This window comes from Prinia subflava, chromosome 20 (genome assembly GCF_021018805.1).
Source record: "Prinia subflava isolate CZ2003 ecotype Zambia chromosome 20, Cam_Psub_1.2, whole genome shotgun sequence".
In the NCBI taxonomy this organism is placed as follows: domain Eukaryota; kingdom Metazoa; phylum Chordata; class Aves; order Passeriformes; family Cisticolidae; genus Prinia; species Prinia subflava.
Genome location: NC_086266.1, coordinates 2,338,295 through 2,361,757, shown reverse-complemented (window position 1 = coordinate 2,361,757; position 23,463 = coordinate 2,338,295). Strand labels below are relative to the sequence as shown.

General features: G+C 45.8%; 1 protein-coding gene across 2 annotated transcripts in view; it reads left to right on the top strand.

The window, feature by feature from the left end:
- Window positions 1–23,463, top strand: part of MAMLD1 (mastermind like domain containing 1) — a 213,936-nt gene that overhangs the window by 125,829 nt on the left and 64,644 nt on the right. The window contains exon 1 of one of the 2 annotated variants that reach the window (XM_063416971.1): window positions 13,045–15,319. The exons of the other annotated variant lie outside the window; for it this stretch is intronic. Within the exon in view, the coding sequence (XP_063273041.1) occupies window positions 15,266–15,319 (54 nt within the window). The 5' untranslated portion in view covers window positions 13,045–15,265. Of the gene's footprint in view, window positions 1–13,044; window positions 15,320–23,463 lie in introns of those variants that run through there. 2 annotated transcript variants of the gene reach the window in all.

Below are 23,463 nucleotides of genomic sequence, written 5' to 3'. Positions count from 1 at the left end.
TCTGGGGCTGCTGGGGGTGGTAGCAACATGAATATCTGAGTGACTGGGAGCTTTCTGATATTCTAGTTACCATTTTAATGGAAAGATTCAGCAACTGTGTCATTCAGAGCATTCTACACATGGCTAGGTCTACATTTAAAAGTTGGTTGTAGGGATAAATTCTTGGCTAGTGGCCAGTGATCCCACATCCTCTGTCTGCAGGTTGTTGTGCAGATGCTCCTGAGCAGGGCAGGACATCATCTGCCTACACGAGACTCTAACTTAGACTTGAGTGTTCAGTACTTTGTTCCCCTCTGAAATGAATTCTTAGCTGGAGTGTGCAGGCAGTGTTTTTGCCCAGCAGTTCAGTTTTCTCTGGAACACATTGAGTGAAGTCCCTCCGTGTCCTTCAGCGGCAGCTCCCGCCTGGGCGCTGCCACAGGTGTGAACAGCGGATGGTGCAGAATTGGGCACTTGTGTTTGCACCTTGGCAGGGGAAAGGCTGCCAGCTGAGCTCCTGCTCCAGGAAAGTGCTGAGGGGTGAGTTCAGGTAGCGGGGTGCCTGCAGGAGGCCTCACCTCTCTGCTGGAGCTGAGGCAGCGCTGACGCGCGCGCGGGGCCGCTGACGCCGCTGGGCTGCTGTGCTGTGCCACTCCACATCCAGCACTGAGTTACCCTCCCAAACTGGGGCAACAGCAGCCCTCATAAAGAGAAATGGGGTTTTAGAGGGCATCTAAGTCTGCCACAGCTTTAAGAGCGTGACTTCTGCTCAGTGTACATCTTGCATGCTCTTGAAACCTTCCAAGGAGGGAGGCTCTGCGACCTCCCCGGGCAATCTTCTCCAGTGCTTAACTGGCCATGTTATTGCCAAGTGTTTCCTAATGTTTAACCTAAATGTCCTGTGCTGCTTTTTAACCCAATACTTCTTAGCCTATCCACACTGGATAAGGAAGACTACTTACTCCTTTCCTCCTTTAAGTGCACATTACATACGTAATTTTCTGCCTTTTCTGCAGACTATATGAGAGCATTCTCCTTCTAGCTTGTGTTTGCTGGGCCTCTGGCTACTCTGAGTGTTCTCTACTAGATCTTTTCTCTTTGGTTTCTTCTTTAAAGATGAAAGGATTTGCCACAAACTGCCTACACTGCTCGAGCTGTGGAAAAAATGCATTGTATTCTAAGTGAACACCTTCAGAATCACCAGTGCAGCCCTTCTCACTTTTACTGTATGTAGAAGCTAAGTTGTTCTGATCTAATATACAATATAGAAGTATTTCACAGGAGCAAATCCAGGGCAGATGCCTACAGAAATGTATTTAATGTCCAGTTTAAGAGAGAATTTTGTAGGTGGAGGGAGACTATTTTTCCTAGCTCACTTATGAACATGAAAAGGCTGGTCCTGGAAAGCTTTAATAAAGCTGAGATTTATCTGTTGCTTCTCTTCCATTCCCACTGAAGGAAATTAAATTGGTTTAACAAATCTGTGTTTTTGACAAAGCCATGCTAACTGTTACTCATCTACTTGTTATTTCCTGAGTGGTTACAAATAATGTGATTGTTTCCATATTTTTCCAAAAACTGACCTTCACTCACTCCTCTTTAATTCCCCATTACAATCTTTTCCCTCTCTGTAAGGAAACACAGTATCTGCTATTTTTCTGTCTTCTGGATATTCACCCATATCCCCTAAGATCTCCAAGAAAACCTCTCATGGCCCTGAGATTGCTTCAGGTACTTCAGCAGGCTACTTTAGGATGAATTACATCTGACCCAGCCAGTTTGAAAGATCTGATTTATCTAAGCACTATTTAATCTGTTCTTTCCCTGATTTCATCTGTGTTTCTACCTCTGTCACTCTTGCTGTTTCCCACCTAAACTCATTTGACCTTTTTGGTAAAGATTGCAGGAAAAAAACCTTCAAGCCCTCAGCATGACCTGTCAGTAACTTTCCCTGCCTTGTTCAATAGAAGGCCAACATATTTTCCTCATCTTCCTCTCTTTATGAAGTGTGATTACCTCCTGTTTTCTTGTTGTCCTTTCTGCACCAACGTGTTCTCACTTGACCTTTGTGATTTGGGCCCTACACTCTCTCTTTTCTTTCCTCCTGGCTGACCTAGGTTCAACTTTCTGTGCCTTCCTGGTGTTTGAGGTCAGAGAGGAGGAGTCCCTGATTTAGCTGAGGTGGTTTCCTACACCAGTTCAAATGCTTCTGCTGCTCTGGGATAATTTGCACTCATGCTGTTAATAGAACTATTTTAAGGAACTATCAGCTACTCTGAGTGCATTCCCCATGAGATAATACTTAAAATTCTCTGAGTTTATTTAATCTGGCTTTTTTCAAGTCTCTTGCTTCTATTTGCTATTCATTCTCCCTTCCAGGAGCAGTGGGTTTTCTCATTCCACGATAACTCTCACCAAATTGCATTCTGCTTGCTTATTTTTAAACCTATTCATCCTGACTCTTGAAATGAAGAGTAAGGAATGTTCCCTTCAGTTGCTTCTCCAACCTTGTCCCCCACATAAAATGAAGAGTAAGGAATGTTCCCTTCAGTTGCTTCTCCAGCCTTGTCCCCCACATGGCACTGGAGTTTGTCCTGTGGTCCCTGTTTGTCCTGGATCCATTTCCATCCTCTCCAAGCCCTGGATGTGTGGATGATTCATCTCCCTGCTCTCCAAAAGAAGGAGTTGTGTCCATCTGTTCCCTGTGGCTTTACTCTGCACACCCCACTCCACCCCCCCATTGTGGCAGCACCTGTGTTCAGTGCCTCTGTTTTTATTAGCCAGGGATTTCCAACTGGTTATCTCCTCTGTTTTACAGATGAATGTGTCTGTGGACAGCATTTCGTCCTTCTCCCTGAACAAACTCCACTAGATATATTAATATTCCAGTCATGTGAATTATCCCAACAAGTCTCTTGTGCCAATTGATTCATAATTTTGAGCACGTATTAAAACTTCCAAGTCCTCCTGTTTATTCCATGTATTTCTTGCATAAGTCCTTGTGATTACTTTTTTTTTGTGATTGCACCCAGCATCTATCAGGAGTAACTCTGTGAAGTCAGTGGGTCGTATTTTGCTGTCATTTACATGAATGTCAATCCAAATTATTTTACTGATTGGCAAGAAGCTGTTTCAGATTTACTTACACGAGGGTAAAGGAAGAATTTGGCCCCCTGAAATGAATTCTGTGTGAAATAGGTCTGGGCCAGGAAGGTTAACATGTTTCTCTAATTGCTAGATGTGTTATATTGTATGTAATCAGTGTAGTGGCAATAAAATATGACTGCCACACCCAGACTATTTCATCACTGAGCTTTTTTGAATCCTTTAATTGTCCTTTGCTTGTTACTGTGCTCACATTAATAAGGTGCAGAGTTTAACATAATTGAAAAAATAAATTAAAATTGTTTTAAAAAAAGAGAATTGAGAGATGCATGCAAGCAGACTGTACCAAGTACTTTGTGCTACAGCAAAGCAGCAGAATGAGGTAGAAAAAGTCAGCTTTTGAGGTTTTATTACTTTTTGCTTTGTGATGACTGGCTTCAAGCCCACACATTTCTTGAATACACAATAGGGAGTTGGGCAAGACTGCAGAAATAAATTTTATTAACACACAATCACTGCAGCACCAGACAGAATAATCTCCTTTAGTCTCCTCTAGCTGGCAGAGTCCTCTTTGTACCAGGTCAAGTCAATTAGCAGTATAATGTACAACAGGTTTTATTTAAAAAGGGTTTAATTAAAGTTTTGTTACAAAGCTCATACAAACTAACAATCTGTCTTTTAGGGATATGTATTATCTAGAAATTGATTTTAACTTAAACACTAATTTATAGACTGTCCCCTTTAATAAGTATAATTCCTTGGAAGATATTAAGATCCTCCTGCCCCAAATAAATTCAGGTCCTGATTCAGCAAAACATGTAATTACTAAGGACTTCAATGAAGCCACTCATGCACTAAAAGCTGAAGGTGTGCTCCAGCACTTTGCTGAATTGGGGCCTTACTGTAAACCCTGCCCTGATTGCACACATGGGCCAATTCAGCTGAAAAAGATACTTAAAACCATTTGTGATGTCTTTAAAATACTTCATACAGGCCAGTAAGGATGGGAGCATTTCCTTCTTCTAGATCAAGATGGTTTTCACAAGTCCTGGTGTCTTCTCAGTTCTTACATCCAAATACAGTGATTTACCTGTGCCACCTGTGAATATATTTTTCAAAAATAGAAAATATTCACCCTGCTAATTATTTGGGGTTTTTTTCTTTTTTTCTCTTCCCAAGAAAGCAAAAGCTGGCTCCCCAGAAGATGCAGTTGAGTTACATTAACCTAAATGTTAATTTATGCTGTTTGAGGATGATAGCCCAAAATTTTAAGTAGTGTTCTTAATGAAGACTAGCCACCAGTCCCCAACAATGGCCAGGGACACTGAGAAGCTTTAGAAAGGCATCTGTCATCTCTTCACAGCATACTTGGGAAAGCTCTGCCTTTCTGTTGTACTGTTTATGACCAAAGCAAAGCCTCCCCATTTTTTATTTTTACTTTTTAAACCTTTGAGGCGCACGTAAGAGCAGGTCAGAATTTGCTTTGATTAATCTCCAATCTGGTTCTGCCGTGTTCTTCCCCATGGTGTAAATCTAGGCTGCAGCTGGTAGGGGTTTGTGTGCTTAAAAAGAAAAAAAGCCTCAGCACCACAACGTGCAAAGAAGCAGACTTGCATTGCCTACTTGTACATCTGAATAGTCTGAAAACCAAAATATAATTTAAATACTACTTTTCCTGCCACTTTCTGAGCCCTCCAGAGCTGAGGCAGGGAAGGCAGGTGTGTATTTGAAATACGTGACAAGAAAATAAAATGGGGGGCAAGTGGAGGGAGAGAGACAGAAGTGCATTCAGAAAACCTGTAGAAAAGAATAAAGAAAAACTTGAATAGAGCAATAAATTCTGTGGGACAGTGACATATCCCTTGATTTCAGAGAGGCTGCTGACACTGAGCTGTTCAGGAGATTTTGCTCTGATGGCCCTACTTGTTTGAGCAGAGCTGTTGGGTGGGGATGCCTGGCCCAAATATACTTCACAGGCTGCCTGCCTAGAAGAACAGGCTTGCTCATTTAAAACTGAATCAGACTTCAAGCTTAAGTTTGCAACAGAGAAACGTAAGGAATGAAATAGTTTGCAAAGAAATCTTAAGCAACCTGATAAATTCTCAAACCAAACTCTTCAGGATGTGTCCAGGATTAATGCCCAGTCATATTTAGAAGTTCAACATGCTGGTCAAAGCATATTTTACAGAATCTGAAGAGCCCTAGCATGCAGTAGGACGTGGGGTTCCTCAGGAATAACTCAGGTGTGCTGTGGGCACAGGGCACAGCCAGAGCTCCACCAGGCAAGGCTGCTGCTCCTCATGCAGCCTGCCAGGCTGAGGGACAACAGAGCCCTATGATTAAACAGAAATATTTTCCATGCCTGCGTTCCTTGTTGGCCAGTTAAGAGGAATGGGGTGTCTTCACTTGTCATTTTACAAGTCTGTGTGTGACCACATTGTCCATAAGGTGAGTGTTTGAGGACTCAGGGGCTATTTCCATGGTGTGCATAAGTGAAATGTGTGTGCAAAGCCTCACAAAAGTGAGCACTGGAAGGAGCAGGGAGGCTGGCATGAGGGAATCAAGGATGGAATCAGGGGTGGAATCAGGGGTGAGCTGCTGGGAATGCTTGGATGCTCCAGCCACTGCAGGTACCTGCACCTCCAGCAGTTTCTGAGGTGCTGCAGCCTTCCAAAGGCATTTGCAGGTTGAAAGTTAAGTGTGTTTTCAGAAGTGCAATTGAGTTTGAGGCCAAAGTGATCAGCATTGTAAGAGTTCCAGCCCAGAACTGTAAAGGAAAATAAACCCAGGCCTCCATGTGCTGAAGCCTAATGTGTTAGCCCACTCTTTCATCCACCCTTTCCTTCCCTCCCCTCCAGAAACAGTCTCACCCAATTTCACTGTAGTGTAATGGAAAATAGGAACCAGAATGCACTGGGACCTCCTTTACCAATTTTGGTTTTGAGTCCAAATAGGTCCCATAGACTTCTCACCAAGTGATTTCAGTTCTCTCAGTCAAAGTAGCCACACGGGATAAAATACAAACAGCATTAATCCTAAAAGGCAAAACACAGCAGAAAAAAAGTGCTGCAGTGAAAATTAAAATATTTGCAAATGAATGTAGCTAGCATTCACCATCCTTTTTACATTCAGAGTGATCTTCCTCTGGAAAAAAAAAAATAAATTAAGGTCAACATACAAACTTCCTCTGCTTCCTGGAATTCTTACATATTTTCACTATGATAACATGATTGGTGTGTGTGTAAATGCGAGGGGAGCTGGCAGGGATCCCCCTCCCCCTCGGTCCTGGGAGAATGCCTGAAGCATGAGCTCAGCTGTTGGGCTCCGTGCATGGTGTCATACACTTCCACAAGCAAATTCACAGTGACACGAAGAAAAGAAGATCTGGGGCCCCAGCCTCTAAAGTGTTCGCAGTGTCCACCAGACAGCTCCTGCATAAAGGGCTGTTTATTTGTTGAATTAGCAAATTCACGTGGAGGGGGTTGAAAATGTCTGAGCAATCCTGGGGTTTTCTTTGGTAGAAGTCACAAAAGTGTGTTTTCTTCTATGCGAGTTTGCTCTGACAGAAACTCAGGTCTTTGCATTTCTGCTTCCTCCCCCTCCTCCCTCATAAATAAATACCCTTTTAAAAAAGGTAGCTCACAATTAGCCATTAATTAAGTCCTTTACTGGTTTAAAATAAATAGTTGCAGAAAGCTTAAGATGAGGATCTCAGCACAAAGCACATCTGTACACCGTGGCGCGCTTCTGAGCAACAGAATTTAAATGATTTGCATATGGCCACCTAAATATTTAATGGGTTTGCAGTTTAGGAAAGCTGGCTTAGAACTATGCTGTGCAGCCTCTCCTCTCCTCTGCCTCTGCTGGCTGTGTTGGGTCAAACGTGGTGTTATTTTTAGGGCCTGATGCTGGAATTTCAGAAACATTTGAGGTGGGGGCTCCCCTGCAGCATTGTCTGTGCTGAGCCTTGGACACCTCCAAGCTCCTAAAGCTGCTGCAGTGTTTGAGAATCTTTGAGCCCAGCCCTGGCAGTGCTGTTCCCTTCACAAAGAAGTTTCACACCAGCCTGGTATCAGTTCTCAAGCTGCCTCCTCTCAGCCCCTCTTTCTCCCCCTGCACCATCCCCCCGCTATGAACACGCTCCCAAAGCCCAGCAAAGCATTTCACGAGTGTGCAGGGCTGAATGCACATTCACAGGAAACAAAACCGTGAGATACTTTCAAAAATGCAGACACACACACACACACAGGGCTTCTAGACAGCTCCAGGCAGGTGCAGTGTTCATGCTCCAGCTGACTGTCCAGGACAGAGGCATTCCGATGGCTCCAAGGCCACGGTGAAATATTAACTGAATGGAAAAGTTAAAGAAAAAAAAAAAAAAAAAAAAAAAAAAAGAAGCAGCTCTTCCCAGTGGAATTGTAGCATTCTCTCCCCTCGTCGCATTCTTTTGAGCTCATTCATTCCTTTGAGCTCCAATAACAAGTCAGCTCTTTGTATATGGTGAGACTTGTAATGGAGAAGAGAGAGAAATTCCCTCGGAAGCAGAATCCCGTCTTGCACTTTTTGCAGGGATCTCTTTGCTTCCCTGCCAGCCACAGGGAGATTTCTTCCACTGCCACTTCCAGGCAGCCTCTCTGGCACAGACCTGGTCCCTGTGCTTTATATCACAAAGATGCATCCAAATAACCAGAATTTTTGGAGCCTTCTTTCCAAGTGCTTCATCAGGTAAATACCGTGGCTGACGAGCCCAACAGCCCTGGGGATTCGTAATCTCAGGCAGAATCAGGTTTTACTGGCTAAATCCCAGTAATCCAAAATTCCTGTTGACTCCAATGGGAGTTGCAGGTGCTTGAAAACCTCAGATTTATGGATCGTTTCATTCATCATTCCACTGCAGCCTTGTCTGGACAGGAAGACAGTAACCTTTAAAGAGCAACACTTCACAACCATTAAGGAGCTAATATTTTATGCATTTGTATCACAGCTGGCTCCAAAGCCAACCTTGGCAAGTGTCTGGAGGTTTCTCCTGAGAGTTATTTTGTGTGTTAATACTGTCGCTCTGTCTAAGGTGTTTAAGGGTTGTTTCTCTGATCCTTCTTCATTAGAGGTAATTGAATAGTTTAGAAGCCCAATCACTGTTTGGCTGAGTCTTCCAGTCAACAACCCCACTGATTGAATAATGGCTCACAAGACACAGAGGCACAGAAAGATAAGTTTATCACAATTTTCTAGCACTCAGAACATCTTCAAAGCGCTTGACAGGCCACTAATTACTTTTTTATAAACAGCTGTGGAGTCAAATCTTGCCAAAATGCAGAAAGATCCCCGTAGCTCATTATTTCAATTTCCCTACTTCACTGGTGACTTCGGCAACAACATCCTCCACACAGTTCCCTCACTTGAGGAAAAAAAATTCCCTCCAGTTGCTTTGCAAGGAGTTTTCTGTGCAAGCCCAGGTGCCAGCCCCTTCCTCCAGGCTTCTGAGCTGCTCTGTGTTCTTTCTGTGCTGAGAGATTTCATTTCACCACCCCCAGCGAGACAGAGTCTACCTTCTGCCCGAGGCAGAGCTGCAGCTCAGCCATGCCAATTATAAAAGATGCCTCCCAAACGTGTATTCCTGGTTTCCAGAGTGACTCCAAAGTGCTACCACACCTATCTTTGGAGTGGCTAAAAGTTACCAAAAGGCAGTGTGGTCACAGGGAGTCACATACCGTGCTGATGAGCGTGGCATGAATTGCTAACTAGATGGTCAGGGACACTTGGATTTTCCTCCTGAAATCTGACAGAGACAAATCTACAAATCTCTTTTTTTCTTTTTTTTTTGTGGATGAATTGCTGTTTGGCTCTCCGTGCTTTGCTGGGATATACCATGGCTTGCTTTCCTCCTAGGCATTGCACCCAAAGTTGCATTTGCCTCTTGCCCCACCTCTTTCAGGCTGCTCTGTATCAGGTGAGCTCCACCTGACAAAACTGCTCTGTGCTCCTTTTCATTGCCATTGACTTCAACCCTGCTGCCTCAAAAACACTTTCCGTGGCCCCTGTGGAAATGTGATCCATGCTCATACCAGCATCTTTCAAAAACCTTCAAAATAAAGTGAATTTTGAATGTGTGACCACTTTCTTCCTTGGACTGCTGACTGCCCAAAAGCCTCAGAATCACTGCAGCAGGAATTGTATTGAGATCTGTGGTTGGGTGTCCAGGGGTGCAGCTGGAGCAGAGCAGCATGACTGCTGGTACAATAATTTGGCAGCTGGCTAGGGTTAGGGTCACTTGTGCTATAGATATTTCAAATCTATTCGATTAAACAATGTTAATTAGTGGTGGTTCTTTTTTCTAGTACAGTCAGAGCTGGTTTTCCCTGTCTAATAATGGAAAAACCACCTTCAGAAGTGATTTCTAAGGGCTGATTAAGGACTATCTGTTCAACTTAGAGAAGAATGAAGTCCTACATATATGTTAATACATCCCCACTAACACAGAATGGCTTTTTGTTGTTCTCCTCTGTCTGGAACGTGAACAATTTCTGGTCTCCTGCTGCATCTAATTAGTGAATCTGACCCTTAAATTGAAGCACTAGAGGTTTGTGATTTCTAAGTCCAACATTTCTAGGCTCTATCACTGAAAAAGAGGCTTCATGAAAGCCTCAAGAGGTGCAGTAGGATGATTTTTCCAAGCCAGTCAGATAAAGGCGTGCTCTGAAGCTCTGCGTGGCTGCCTTGGTTCACATTCACAACGCAGAGCGAAGGTAAACTGCTCTCAGCATGGGCATGTGGGAAGAACTTGGCCTTGTACAGCTCCCTCCTTGGTACTAGCCAAGATAAAAATACCTCAGGATTACCAGCATCGAGGAAACTAGCATATGGTGCTACCACAGAATGCAATATGAATATACTTTAGAAAACCATTATTTTTCTCTTGAGCAGTTTCTCATTAATCTAGGTGCCATTCATTCTCTGCCTGGTTTTTTCCCCACATTTTTCCTATGAAAAGAGAGGATATGCTTGAATTAATTTAATTGCCAGGGTTTTTTTCAAATAGTTGTGGCAGAAAACTTTTCCTAGCCAGGTTAAGCAGCCCCTTCAGCTCAGCAGTTAACACTTATTGTTGCAGTCAGCTCTTAGTGCTGAAGTGCCTTGGGAAGTTGCAGCGCATCCTTTCCTCTCTCCTTTCTTTTTCCTGCAAGAGCGAGATGATCTCAGTATCATGTGGCTAGAAGTTGTTTTCAAATACTTTGAGCCAGGGTGCTCAAAAGGAATTCAGGGAAGGCAGAGCAGGGATGATCACCGCACCTGCCTGAGAGGGAAGGGCTCTCCCTGTCCTGCAGCACAAAGCTGGGTCATTCATGTCCGTCTCACAGCCTTTACCTGGTCCTGTGAGGCTGTTTCTTGTTCCAAATTTAATGTATTCTGCACTGTACATAAACAAGTGAGAAGACAAAAAAAAAAAAAAGGAAAATAAAAAAGCTATCCTGTTTATTCTGTCATTTCTGCCACCGCTGTCTGCCTTGAACATTCTGTATTTTTGCAAACATAGAACTCATTAGGGCATGCAACTGACTCGAGCAAAGTGGTGGTAAAATGGGGAGGGTTTTTTTGGAGGAAAATATAAACCCAACTTCCTTCTCTGAACACTGAGATGGGTATGGACCCAATTCTGCACACAGCAGAATTGTCAGCATCTTTCACCAAATTCCAAAAATGCCATTGTACCCTGTGGAACATCCTGGCAGCTCCAGCAGTAAGTGAGAGAGTTGTCTCCACCCTGGAGCCCTTCCCTTGGGAAAGGGAAGACAGCAGAGTGGGCAGCTGGAATTAGAGATGTGAACACAGCAGAAGGACCAGGAGAAAGTCTTATGGAGTCGTGGGGCTAAATAAATGTGTGCAGGAAAGCTTTGGGTGACCAGGAGCAGGAGATGGGCAGGAGAACAGAGGGTCCTGGCAGGGGGACAGCCTGACAGGACACACATGCTGGGGCTCCCAAGGGCTCCCAGTGCCGTTCTCCTTTCTGCCTTTTACAAGTTCTGGCAATTCAACCATCACTCTTGGCCCTAATGCACAAAGAGTAACTGTGCTCTTCATCCCTTTGCACTCTTGTGTTGTGTAACTGGCTAGTAAGTTAAATGTACCTAAAAGTAAAGTTCAGGCTGTTTCTGGAGTTATATGAGAAGTCTGAGGTTACTGGTCCTGTGCTTTCCTTTGGGGGACAGGGAGGGTGGTGGCACAATTTCTCAGGACCGTGCTGTATTTATTTGAACAACAAAATACACAATTCAGGATGAATGCCATAGTTTTGTTGATATTTTATTGGACACAAAAATGTATCTTAATAGCTTTTATTCATTCCTGTACTGAAGGGAAGCAAAGCTTTATTTTTTGATTCAAGAAATCTGACACTAGCTGAGGCACCACACATTTCTACAGAAGGCTGCAGCCTCTAGCAAACAGATGCATATTTATATGACAGGATATGCTCAGTAGCCCTGGGAAACCAAGAATTGAAATCAATAATTTCTAGTAAATCACAAACTGACATTGGCAGCATCCTAGTCTGGCTGAATATCTGTATCATCACAGACACTCTTCTTTAATAAACAGAACATACAACGTTTCATGCATTGCTTTTGCATTTTCTTGGCAACTGCATAAAAGTATAATTTCTAAGCATGTTCCACGGGATCTCTGACAAAGGAAAGAGGGTAACATTTGTTTCTGTGAGCTTTATGGGTTTAAATCTCAGGGCCAATTCTGCCATCAGGTAGTTTATGAATATTCATGTAAATTGTTTTGAGTTGAAGAATATGTAACTTTGCCATGTATCTGGCATGGAAAGAATACTTTGACAGTCATGAAATAGAGAATGTTTTTTAAAAAATAGCTTTAGCAAAGAGAGGACAGCTTTAGAAACTAAAGGGAAAATTAAGGAAAAAGGGTGTTTTTCCTGAGGAATGAAAAATTATGTGAATGTAGAAGCATTTTCTTACACTTAGATATTTAAAGCCATTTGGAATGTCTTGTATCAGGTATGGGTCAGATTCTGCCTCTCTGTTGACTTCTGGAGGAATTGAGGCAGGTCTGTCTGTCCCTGCTCACTGCCCTTGGGTATGAACTGTGTGATCCAGCAGGGAGAACAGCAAGGCTGGAATTATTGCTGAGCCTTGTTTGTGTTATTCCATATTCTGAGTGGTGTCTGCCTTGCAGTCGAGTAGAGGAGTCAAATAAGGGAATTTGGGAAACCTGGGGATTTGGCCAGTGATGCCTGTCCCTGTTTGCTCCTGATCCAACATCCCCCCATGTGCTGGGAGCTGGTTCTGTGCCCATTTGGCTGCTGGAGCAATTGATAAATGTGACAACATTTATCAATTATGTGCTGAACATAATGCTTGGAGAAAAAGCCTCTCCTGGGGAGCATCGGGGGCTCCTTTAAACAATGCCTGAGTGTTTGCAGGTACCTGCTTTTAATGAAAAATCAGAAGGCAGACACTTTATGTGATGTGTTTCTCTGAAAATATGGAGAAGTTACTCATAGAGTTGTCATCTCTGAACTCCTGAGCAGAGGGATTAGAATGGTGTCCATTTTTCTGTATAAAAGACAAAATTTTAATTCACTTTAATTTATGTAATTTTCTAAAGTGGTTCATGTACCCACTGAAATATCAGTATGGCCATCCATCCTTTGATGATTTTACCTATAGACTCTTCCATGGGAACTCATGTAAATAATGACTTATGGAAGTTGAAGGACTTATAAAAAGTTGATCATGCATGTTCTCCTTTCATGTCCAGTGAAGACCATGCTGAAAACCTTTAGTTAACTGCACAAAATCAGAAGTTTTTTTTTTGAAACCCGTTTTCCTAATAGTAATGTTTCTTTAAAAAATTTAATTAATACATTACCAATTATACACACACACATATATTTTTCTATGTGACTTACAGAATTACTCATTGTAGCAAGCATTACCAAGTAAATTAAAATTGTTTATTGATGCATTTCATCTGTATTTAGGTATCTTCCATATACTTCTAGTAAGAAAAAAACACGTATTGATAGGATTGAAAAGAGAGAAATTGAAAGATGGTAGATGTAGATTAGATATTAGGAAGAATTTCTTTAATTTTGAGGGTGGTGAGGCTCTGGCACAGTTTGCCCAGAGATTGCCCCATCCCTGGAAGTGTCCAAGGCCAGGTTTGGGTCTTGAGCAACCTGCTCTGGTGGAAGGTGTCCCTGCCCATGGCAGGGGATTGGAGGTAAATGGTCTTTAGGGTGTCTTCCAACCCAATAGCATCAAAGAATGGTGTGATTCTCTAAAAAAGGACATGCAGTTGAACACATTCAGAGATGCTGTTTTTTACTCAACACGATGTTTCTGATGCTGATCGTGTTGTGGCTTTCAGAAACGAATTGAACTTTTGCATTCATTGGTGATTTCATCCCCAGTTTGTCACACTGCACTGTGGGGAAGTACCCGAAGGACATGAGCCTTCCTGGTTCTGAGCATCAGCCAATTACAGATTGGCTTTGCTGAAAAAGAAACTCGCTAAGAGGCTTGCACCACTGCCTGCAATTTGTCCTGCAACTGTTCAAAGTTTCTTTTCTGTCTTCTGTAACATCACCTATTGCCTGTGGTCAGAGACAAGATACCAAATCAGCTGCATTGCTGATCTGACCTAGCATAAGAAATGCCACACACACAGCACCTGAATACCACAAATACTGCTCAGGGAAGCAGGCCCACTGTCACAGCTGGCTTCAGCAAAGCTAAAAAGCAATGTTTCTGTGTTGATGAACTGATATTGCCAATATTTATTAGCCCAGGGTACAAAGATGGGTTTGGAGGTTTACTGCAAATTCAAGGTGATTGCTGTGTGGAAAACTCTCAAGAAAGTGAGGCCAGATTCTGGCTCCACTTTTATGTATTTGGTTACAGTAGAGGGGTTCTATTCAAATATTCAAATAACTTTTTTCCTAATTTTACAGAGTGTAATTTACTTGTAACACTATTTAAAGAATGATCTTAGAAACTAGACATTTTGTTTCAAATGCTACTAAGTCTTCCACACCTCATCCATTGAGTCGATGTACTGGGACAGGGTTTCCAACATCTCCAATTTATCAGGATAGGAATGACAATTGTAGTGATTTAGCAAGGCAATAAAATGAAATTATACCAGCAATTATTTGTGGACCCAGTGTGCTCTCCTAGCTGCCTGCAGCTTGCTCTTCCCAGTTCTTTCTGCACAGTCCAGGAGGAGGTCTGAATAGGTTCTCAGCTTTCAGTTGATGATCTATCAAAATTAGTATTCAGAGGTTGCAGCTTGTAGCAAGCACATTTATAGTCATATGAGAAGTGCATGGCTTTATGGGAGCTCGCTATTTGGAATTGTGTCTGTCTTCTAAAAGACATGTACATGCACAAAAGATGAAAATGAAAGAACTCCGCTGTTTCCTTCTTGCTAACCTGGGTTCACCTGGGTGCGCTGTTTAACCCTTTTGTGTTAGGAGTGCTGAATATCATATGTCATAAACGGACAGGAAACTTCACTCTGTAAGAATAACTCAAACCTTTACACTTCATGCTTTGGGCTCTCTTTTCAGTGATTTGAGCACTTTGATTTGGAGGGAGGAAAAAAATCTATTAATTGGCAGTAGCTTTCTGACCTATCTGACTTTGTACTAAATAAACTTGAAGCTCTACCAGGAAGGTGCTGCACATTCTAAGCAGCTTTTTCTGTGTTAAAATCTTGACCATAGGCGCGTTAATTTTCGCCTTCGCGCACGGAGGAAAAAAAAAATAAATCCTTGGATCTGCGAGGTGTCCAATTTCTGTAGGGAAGAAAGTGTTACTTCCCCTTTAAGCCTGGCGCCGTTCGTGTGTGTGAGTGTGCGGTCTGTGTGTGTGAGTGTGTGTGTGTGTCTCCTCCTCTTTGAGTGACACAGCACTTAGATATGCCTATCAGTAACTTAAACCCCACAAACTCCACCTTCTAAGTGAGGAAGCTGTGGGTTGATGGAAATGTAGTGAGCAGATCGAGACAGACAGTGAATCATTAGCAAACTGCAACGCCAGGATGAACTTGTCTGGAACCTAAAAGGAGAAAACAGGCTGCGAGTCCTCTGCGGCGCTGGGTTTGCTCGATACAGCCAAAGTGGATCTAAAAGCCGGCTGATCCCCAGTCCAAGATGCTGCTGGTTTCCCAGCGGGTAGAAGCACCACGGATGGAGCCGCATATTCCAGTAAGTAGCATTTGCAATCGATACGGGCTGGGAAAGTAGGAGCTGGTTTTAAAGGACTTAAACACCCTCGGAACAGTTGCTCGCCGGGCTCGGCACGCTCGCAGCCAGGCTGGAAAGTTTTGCAGGGGCGGTTCAAGAAAGTGCCCACCTTGGGCTGGCTCTGCCCGCGGGTCCCGTGTGCCCGGGCCGCCGCAGGGAAGGGGACAGAAACTTGAGGGAAGAATTTCGCCCTCCATTCTGGTCAGAGCTGAGGTCGGACCACGGAGAGGAGGGCAGGGAGGGAGGGAAGGGAGTCCGTGGGCTTTAAAATGGTGGTGAAGAAGGTGATTTGCGGTGCGGTGCGGTCCCGGGCACGGCGGCGGGGCAGCCGGTGCGCGGCGGCGGGGAACGCTCCGTGGGTTTCCGTGTCGCTGCTGGGCTGGTGACGCGCTGGGCTGCGGGAAGAGGCGGTGGATGCTGCGGGAAGAGGCGGTGGATGCTGCGGGAAGAGGCGGTGGATGCTGTCGGGGGCGAGCGGGAGCGGGGACCCGCCGGTGCGCCCGGCGCCGCCAGCCCCGCCGGTTCTCGTGTCAGTGCGGCCGGGCCGGCTCAGCCATCGTCCGGGGATTTCCAGCTAAACTTGGAGCAGACAGGCAGGGAAGGATAAACCCGTCATCGCCCGGGGACTCCGCCGGGAGGGCGTCACGCGTGGAGGGGCTAGCGCTGTTCCCTCTAGTATAATTTTTTTTTTAATAATTCTTGGTATTTGTGTTGTCAGCCGCGTGCCTGGTTATTTTGAGAGCCTGAAGCGCACGTTCGACAGGCAGGATCGTGAACAAAAGGCTGGTCCGAGCCCCGGCGGAGCGCTGGGTTCTCGGTGCCGGGAGCGCGGAGCCCCGGGCTGCGGGAGCGCGTGTGCTCGGACACAAGGCGCGGACTAAACGCGTGCTGACTCACGCTTCCAACTGTTCGCGATTCTTATGCTGTGCTTAACATCGGGGTTCAGAGCAATGGCAGGGTAAACACGGCGCTCGCTGGCTCGGTCCCACGTCCCCCCCCATCGAGGCAGGGGCTGCCCCTCTCCGCCGTCAATAGCCGGTCCCTCCTCCCGGTCCCTCCTCCGCCGCCTCTCCCGGCCTGTTGCTCGGCCCGGAGGAGCGCCAGGGCCGGGGGCACCGCGGCTTTTGTTCGTCTTTGGCTGGAGGGGGGGTTGTCACCAGGGTGACTCGGAGGGATCCCGGGGAGAACGGCGGTTTCTGGGAAGAAAACGGCCTTTGATTTCCTTTCACACCGCTCCCCCCCCCCCCTCCGGCCTCCCCCCCGGAACAATAAATTAAAAGGCCGCTTTTGTTTTCCACGGTGCTGCCGGCGGGGGGGCAGCGGGGCGGGAGGCGCCGCGGAGCCGCGGCCTGGCGCGGGCGGGCCCCGCTGCGGCGTGCGGGGGACGCGCGGCCCGCCCGCCTCGTCCCGTCGGAAGCCGGCAAAGCCTGCGAGCACCGGCGGGAGCCTCCTGCGAGAGCCTCCCTCCGCCTCCTGCTCCGCCTCGGGCAGCGGGGGCACCCCGCGGTCGCTGCCCCGCCCGGCCAGCGGGGGATTAGCTGCGTCTGGCCCCTTCCGCGGGCCGGGGGCGGAGGCGCTGGGCTCCCCCCGCCGCCGTGCGGCCGCCCCGGCTGGGGCGGAGGCCGGGCTGTGGGAGCGCCGGGAGGGCGGAACGCTCCCCCGGTTATATAACGCGAGTCTTCCCTTGCTTAGCCCCGTAATCCCCGGGTAATGCCTAATGCCGGTGCCCCCGGGGGGCTGCGGGGCAGGGGGTGGCCGCTGCTCCTCCCGGAGCTCCCCCTCTGGGCCGAGCTGATGGGCAAAGAGAGCTGCTGATGTGCGAGATGAACCATATGGTGCCCGCGGGAGACAGGGAGCCGGAACGGCCTTGAACCTGCCGCTGTCGGGGCTGGGTGCTTCTCCCCCGGCACCCATCCCCGGAACGGGCTGCCCGGGCCGTGCCCTCCTGATCCCGGGAGGAGCTGCGAGCAGGGAGAGCGGCGGGGGCACCGACAGTGCCGGGGAACCCTCATCCCAAGGGGGAACCCTCACCTCGAGGGAAACCTTTACCTCGAGGGGAAACCCTCATCCCAAGGGGGGAACACTTATCCCGAGGGGAACGCTCATCCCGGTGAGGAACCCTCACCCCAAGGGGAAAACCCTCAACTCGGGGGGAACCCTCACCCCAGGGGAGGAACCCTCACCTTGAGGGAAACCCTCACCCAGGGGAGAAACCCTCACCTCGAGGGGAACCCTCATCCCGGGGGGGTGGAACCCTCACCTCCAGGGAAACCCTCACCTCGAGAGGAATCCTCACCCTAAGGGTGAAACCCTCACCTCGAGGGGAACCCTCATCCCAGGGGGAAAACCCTCACCTCGAGAGGAACCCTCACCTTGAGGGAAACCCTCACCCCGTGGGGGGAACCCTCACCCCAGGGGAATCCCTCGCCCCGGGGTCACCGGGGAAGCCCCCGCGCACGGGGGTCTCTTCCCCGCTGCCGCCGAGTGCAGAGCGGCGAGAGTTGTTCAAAGTTCCACGCCAGCACCTGAAAAAGCAGCGATGTAGCACCGGCACTGCCCATTTTCAGTCCTCTCTCCCTGCCATATGTTTCGAAGGGAGGGGGGAAATGCGCTTTGGGAAGGATGCTCTCAGCTGAGGGAGGAGGTGGGCCGGGGGACGAGGTACAAGGAAATTCCATGTTAGGAAAGCATTAGCAAGGGGTGACTTCTAATGTTTTCCTGCCACTGACGTTGACAGTGACACACATGTGTGGGTTGATATTGGAACGTCACAGAGTTTTTAAACTCAACCAGGAAATAGTCTGTTGCTCAGGGATAAAAAACAAATAGTCTGTACTGTAAGGCAGGTAACATGCAGTTAACAGCCCTCGAGTGAGTGAAAAGCTGTTCAATGTTCACAACTGAGCAGCTCAAATTTAATTCAGCTTTTTATTTTCAGAGGGTTTTTTTATCTCTTTTACATGTGGTTTTTCAACTCTATTTTTATTCCTTTTAAGTAATACTTCAAAATCAGAAAAGCACATATTGACAGGGCTTTCTCTTGGTCCCTTGTAACTAAGTATTTTGAACTGTAAAGTGTCTTGGGTCTTTTTAAAGCTAAGGTAGTTGTTAGAGGGTTTGGAGAGGGATTAGTAATTAAAGGAGGCAGTTATATTTTTAAAATCCTTTTGTATTACTTCCTCTTAACACAAGTAGGAGAGCTTAATAAATACAATGGTTTGGGGTGGTTTTTTTTACCAACCCTGTTGTAAATGTTACAGTCTGGTAGCATTTGCAGATTTAAATTTTTTCTGAAGATGCAGGAAGATTTACTGGAAGAGTTCATGTGACAGGCTGACACTCTTGCCCTGACTGAAGTGGTCACTAACCTCCCTGGGTGTGACTGTAGGACAAGAATTGACCTAAGAATGGGCTTCATGAGAGAGCCAAAATTTAGGGAGGCAGAAGGAAACACAAGGGCAAGAAATAACAGTGAGTAAAATCCCTGAGTCGTCCTGTATGTTAAGTACAGTGCAACTCACTGGTTCACAGTAATTTCATCAATAAATGTTCCATGTTACTCTGATAAAAGTCACCTTAAAATAACTTTTATGAGTACACAGCCATGGCAAAGTGAAGTAAATCTTGCAGAAGCTGTGACAAACGTGTTTATCCAAACTGGGGGATGCAGTAGGAGAAGGTTGAGCTCCTGGAATAGGGAGAGGAGCAGAATCCCCAGGTTTTCATTGTTCCCTGGTGCTGGCTGTGTCAGCGTTTCTCAGCATTTAGGCGAAGGTGACTATAAGTTACGATTCATTAGTAATTGGTATGGTCTCCAAATAAAGATAGCTAAATCAGTTTAAATGGTGCTGGCGCCTCTCCAAGGAGTCCTCTTTATATCTGACACATTTGCTGCAAACTTCTTTGAGGAACAATTAATATTGTACACTGCTATATCATCCTCTGTGGGAAGAGCAGTGGTGTAACTCACTATGAAGGCTTTCTGATCTTCCAGTTTGACTTAAAAAAAAACCAAAACAAAAACAACATTTTGAACCGAAGGAAGCAGAAGACACACCAAGGCTTTGTGCTGAACTGTTTTATATCAATATTGATTTTTTAAGGGGGTTTGTGTTATAAAGAGGGAGCTTTTATCCCCCTGAGCTCTTTGGCAATTATCTTCCTGCCATAAATGTTGATATGCACATAATGGATGTAACTAAAAAATCTCCTTATCCCAGCAGAAAAGGCTGACTGTTTGTTGGAGCAGAGAGAATGCTGAGAGTGTGAATAGACAAACCCATATGTCGCTGGTGAGAGAGATAAATGATGGACAAACAGGAGTTGGTTACTATGGATCAGCACAATAAACCAATTCCCATCATACACCTCCCTTAATAATATACCAGTCTCAATGCCATTGACGGGTAACCTAGGTAGCACCAGTCAACTGTAAGTTTTTCAACTGTTCTTTTATACATCTCAAAGAACAGTTGGGACATTTCTAATTTTTTCAGATGCTGAGTGCTAAAATTACGCAGAACTTCCTTCCTTGCCAGTAGTTTTGAAGGGGAACTTTAGAGCTGTAAAATGCCAAATGTGCATGCTACCACTGTGTGCTTGTAGTGAGTTTTGTGTTGTGGACCTATAAAAGGGATTACCCCTGAAAAGGCAATTGCTGAAAAAACGCGTGATGAAACTGGTTGGGTGTATAGCACTGCCCTCATTAGGGTTGTTTCAGGATTGGACTGGCTTTTGGAAGATTGGAATATTGTTTTGAGTAAAAATAGAAATAGAAAAATGCTGTTTAATTTTTTAAAACAGCCCTGTAGAACAGGCAGTGATCAGTACCACAATTTTAACTTTCTGTAACCCATTTCAGGTCTGCCAGCAGCTGAAGGGAAACTTTGGAAAACAGTCTGTGCTCCTTCCCTTGTTCTGTGTTATCACTGCTAGGGCTTTGCACAGAAAATTGAAGTCTTTGTCATTTAGAGGTTTCACTTTATGTCCTTGTCTTCTGGCTGATATTTTTCATTGCAGTTGCCATGGACTGGCCTGTTAGCTGAGTTCACAATGGAAGTATATCTCAGGGTGACAGCACTAAGCAGGGCTTGTGGCTCTTAGGATGTGACTCCATGGTTTTAGAAGTCACCAGTTCCACTGCCAGAGAGCAGTGCAGTCAGGGCAGGATAACTTGCAGATGCAAATGAATTGGAAGGAGTATTTATTCCTCTTGGGAGCCCTTCTCACTGATAATATTTTGTCATTTTATTAAATGGAGGAAAAAGTATTACAAAGTCATTACTTTCCTTTAAGAAGAAAATACTTATTTTGTGCAGCATTTACTTGCCAAGGTGCAGTAGGTCTTTCAGAGCTGTTAACCTTGGTGTGCCCCCTGGGTGAGCTGCAAGGTGTTGGTTGGGTTGGGTGGTAGGAGAGTACACCCAACTTCCTCCTTCCAGGGCCCAGCCTAGCACTCTTTTTTTTCATTTTGCAGTGGATGAGGCTCAGATCTGATCCAAGAATTACGGGCTCAAGGATCAGGCCCTTCAGTGCAGACAGGGAGTTGTGGTGTGCCCCCACCCTGCTGGGGAGAGCAAAATGGAAGCAAAGCAGGGCTCGGTGTATTATCCCTGATGGATGAATTTTACCTGGCTCTTTGCTCCTGTGGAAAACCTGTTGTGCCTAAAGGGAAGGGCAGAGGAAAGAGCTGTGGGCTTCCTTCCTCCCCTCCCTAGGCAGCTGGACTGGCTGGAGGACACAGGCTGTGCCCAGGGAGGGTGGCTGGAGCTGCGTCCGTGGGGCCCAGGCGTGGGAGGATGCAGGATTTCATGTGGCCCTGTGCTGGGAGCTGCCTCATCCCACAATGAGCCATTGATAAGCGCTGACCTGATTAAAGGGCTGCTGCTCACGGGAGGCTGGGGAGCACCCCGGGCCTCTGGCAGGGGCTGCCAGGCTGCCCAGAATTCCTCTTTGGGAATGGGTGGCCAGACTGAGGAGGAGGAGACCAAAATTCACTGCAGTGTCCTGGCCAGAGGAAGGGGTCGTGTTGTGACTCGTGTTGATCCACGGTGCTTTTCCCTGAAGGGATCTGGCACTTTTATTGATAAAGGAGTGTTACATAAGTACCCCATCAGGCATGTCCTAATTTGTTAATAATTGATGATCTGGGTAGTACAGAAATGCTGGTGGTGTTAAAGGGCTTCCATGCAGATCTGCAATCCCTGCAAGGCCCCCTGCTTGACTTTTACTTTAATTGTAATACAGGCATTTTGTCTTTTTTCCTAATTGGTTTTGGGGTGGGTTTTTCTATTTATTTCTATTTATTTATTTATTTCTATTTATTTTATTTATTTATATTTATTTTTTATTTACTGGGTGATCCCACAGGGGGTGCCTGTTGTGCCTCCCCATTTTTTCAGGGACAGCTGGATGCTCAGCCTGGAGCAGACAGGACAGAGGTTCCCTCTGCAGGGCCAGGTGGGAGAATGTCCCCCCACATCAGGCAATCCCTTGAGTGGCAGCAGCATTAGCCCAGGGAGAAGCCTGTTCCTTGCACCTTCCACCTTTGGAGGGAAGGGATCAGTCTGGTGGGGATGGAGCAGTGGTGCCTCTGCAGTTCCTGCCCCAGGATTTGCCAGCACGGCTGCCAGGATGCTTCTTGCACAGCACAGCACAGCCCTTCAGTTACCCCCTGTTGATAACAGGCTGTGTTTGCATGGATTTAAAACCTGGCTACTTTCATGTGCCACAGCTAGAGAGACTGGAAAAAACATTTACTTCTGCTGACAAAAGAAACACTGGGTATCATCATCATGATCTGGCTGCCTCTTTCTTCTTGCGTGGTTTTTCTTTTCTGTGTAAGTTTCTTTTTCTCTAGAGTTAAGTACCTCAAAACTCTGAGCAGATTTGGGAGTTACCCCTACCCCAGACCTACCCTATTTATTGCTTTCAGAGTAACCCAGCACGTTCACTCTGTTGAGGGCAATGGAACCCATTACCTGCATTAAAATCCGAAGCAGCGAGGTAACTTTCTAGTTATGTTGTGAAATATAATGCCATTGTTGGCTTTTATGAATGTCTCGAGGTGGATTACACGGTGGTTAGCAGGCTGTTCTGCTGGGCAAAAGACTGTCTGTAATTTCAAGTGGTTGATCCTGATCAGGCAGTTCGAGTGGCTGCAGCCACAATCCCTTGGAGCTGTAAATCACATTTGTCACAAGATCTGCCTGGTAGTATTGGCTGCTCCAAGACCTACTCCGACTTCTCAGCATTCCATCCCTTTGCTTGGATCACAGTGGTGAGGGACTTGCCAATCTTCCCCATTCTTTGTGCCTAATTCTGAAAGACTGGCAGGCTTTATGCTCTGTTTTCTGAAGAGGGCCCAGCTTTACTAAGCTGCCTGTCTGTCAGGGATTAATTTAACCTCTAATTACTACATTTTCTTCACAGTTTGCTGCACATGAGCGTGTTGTAACAAAAGCACAAAGAAGTATGTCATTTTATTTAGCCACTACTCTGAAATTAATTTAGGGGGTACAGAGTCAGATCTGACACACTTGGTGTTAAAATAATTGTGCTGGCATTAGAATTAAAGTACATAATCTTGTTGTTTCTAATGATACAACAGTACTAGTGTAAATAGTGTTGTTAACTCGTTAGTTATAGCCACAGTAATAGAAGTGATATCTACTTACAGAGAAACACTCAAATAAGCTTCTCAGCAAAAGTTTCCCCCAAATAATTCATGGTTTCCTCAAAATAATGGCACGATTTCTACTTGATTCCCATCTGACATTTTGCTTTAGGATTATATATCTAAGTGTAGTTTGTTGTTTTTTCTCAAAAGGTCTGCCAAATTGCAGTAAGCAAACATTTATGATGGCTTGGGCTTCTTCCAGCCTGGATAATGATTTTTATTTTTTTTTTTGTTTTAACATGTGGCATCATGGGAACAGTACAAAAGGCCGTATGTCCTCTTGTCCCTGCTCACAGTGACATCAGCAGTGCCACAGTTTATGCTGAGAACAGCCTGCTGTCTTGAAGGGAGTGAGTCTGCTCCTGTTATGAAACATGGGATGACTTTCTTCTTTTCCAATTCTGTAATATGTACAACAAAGGTGTCA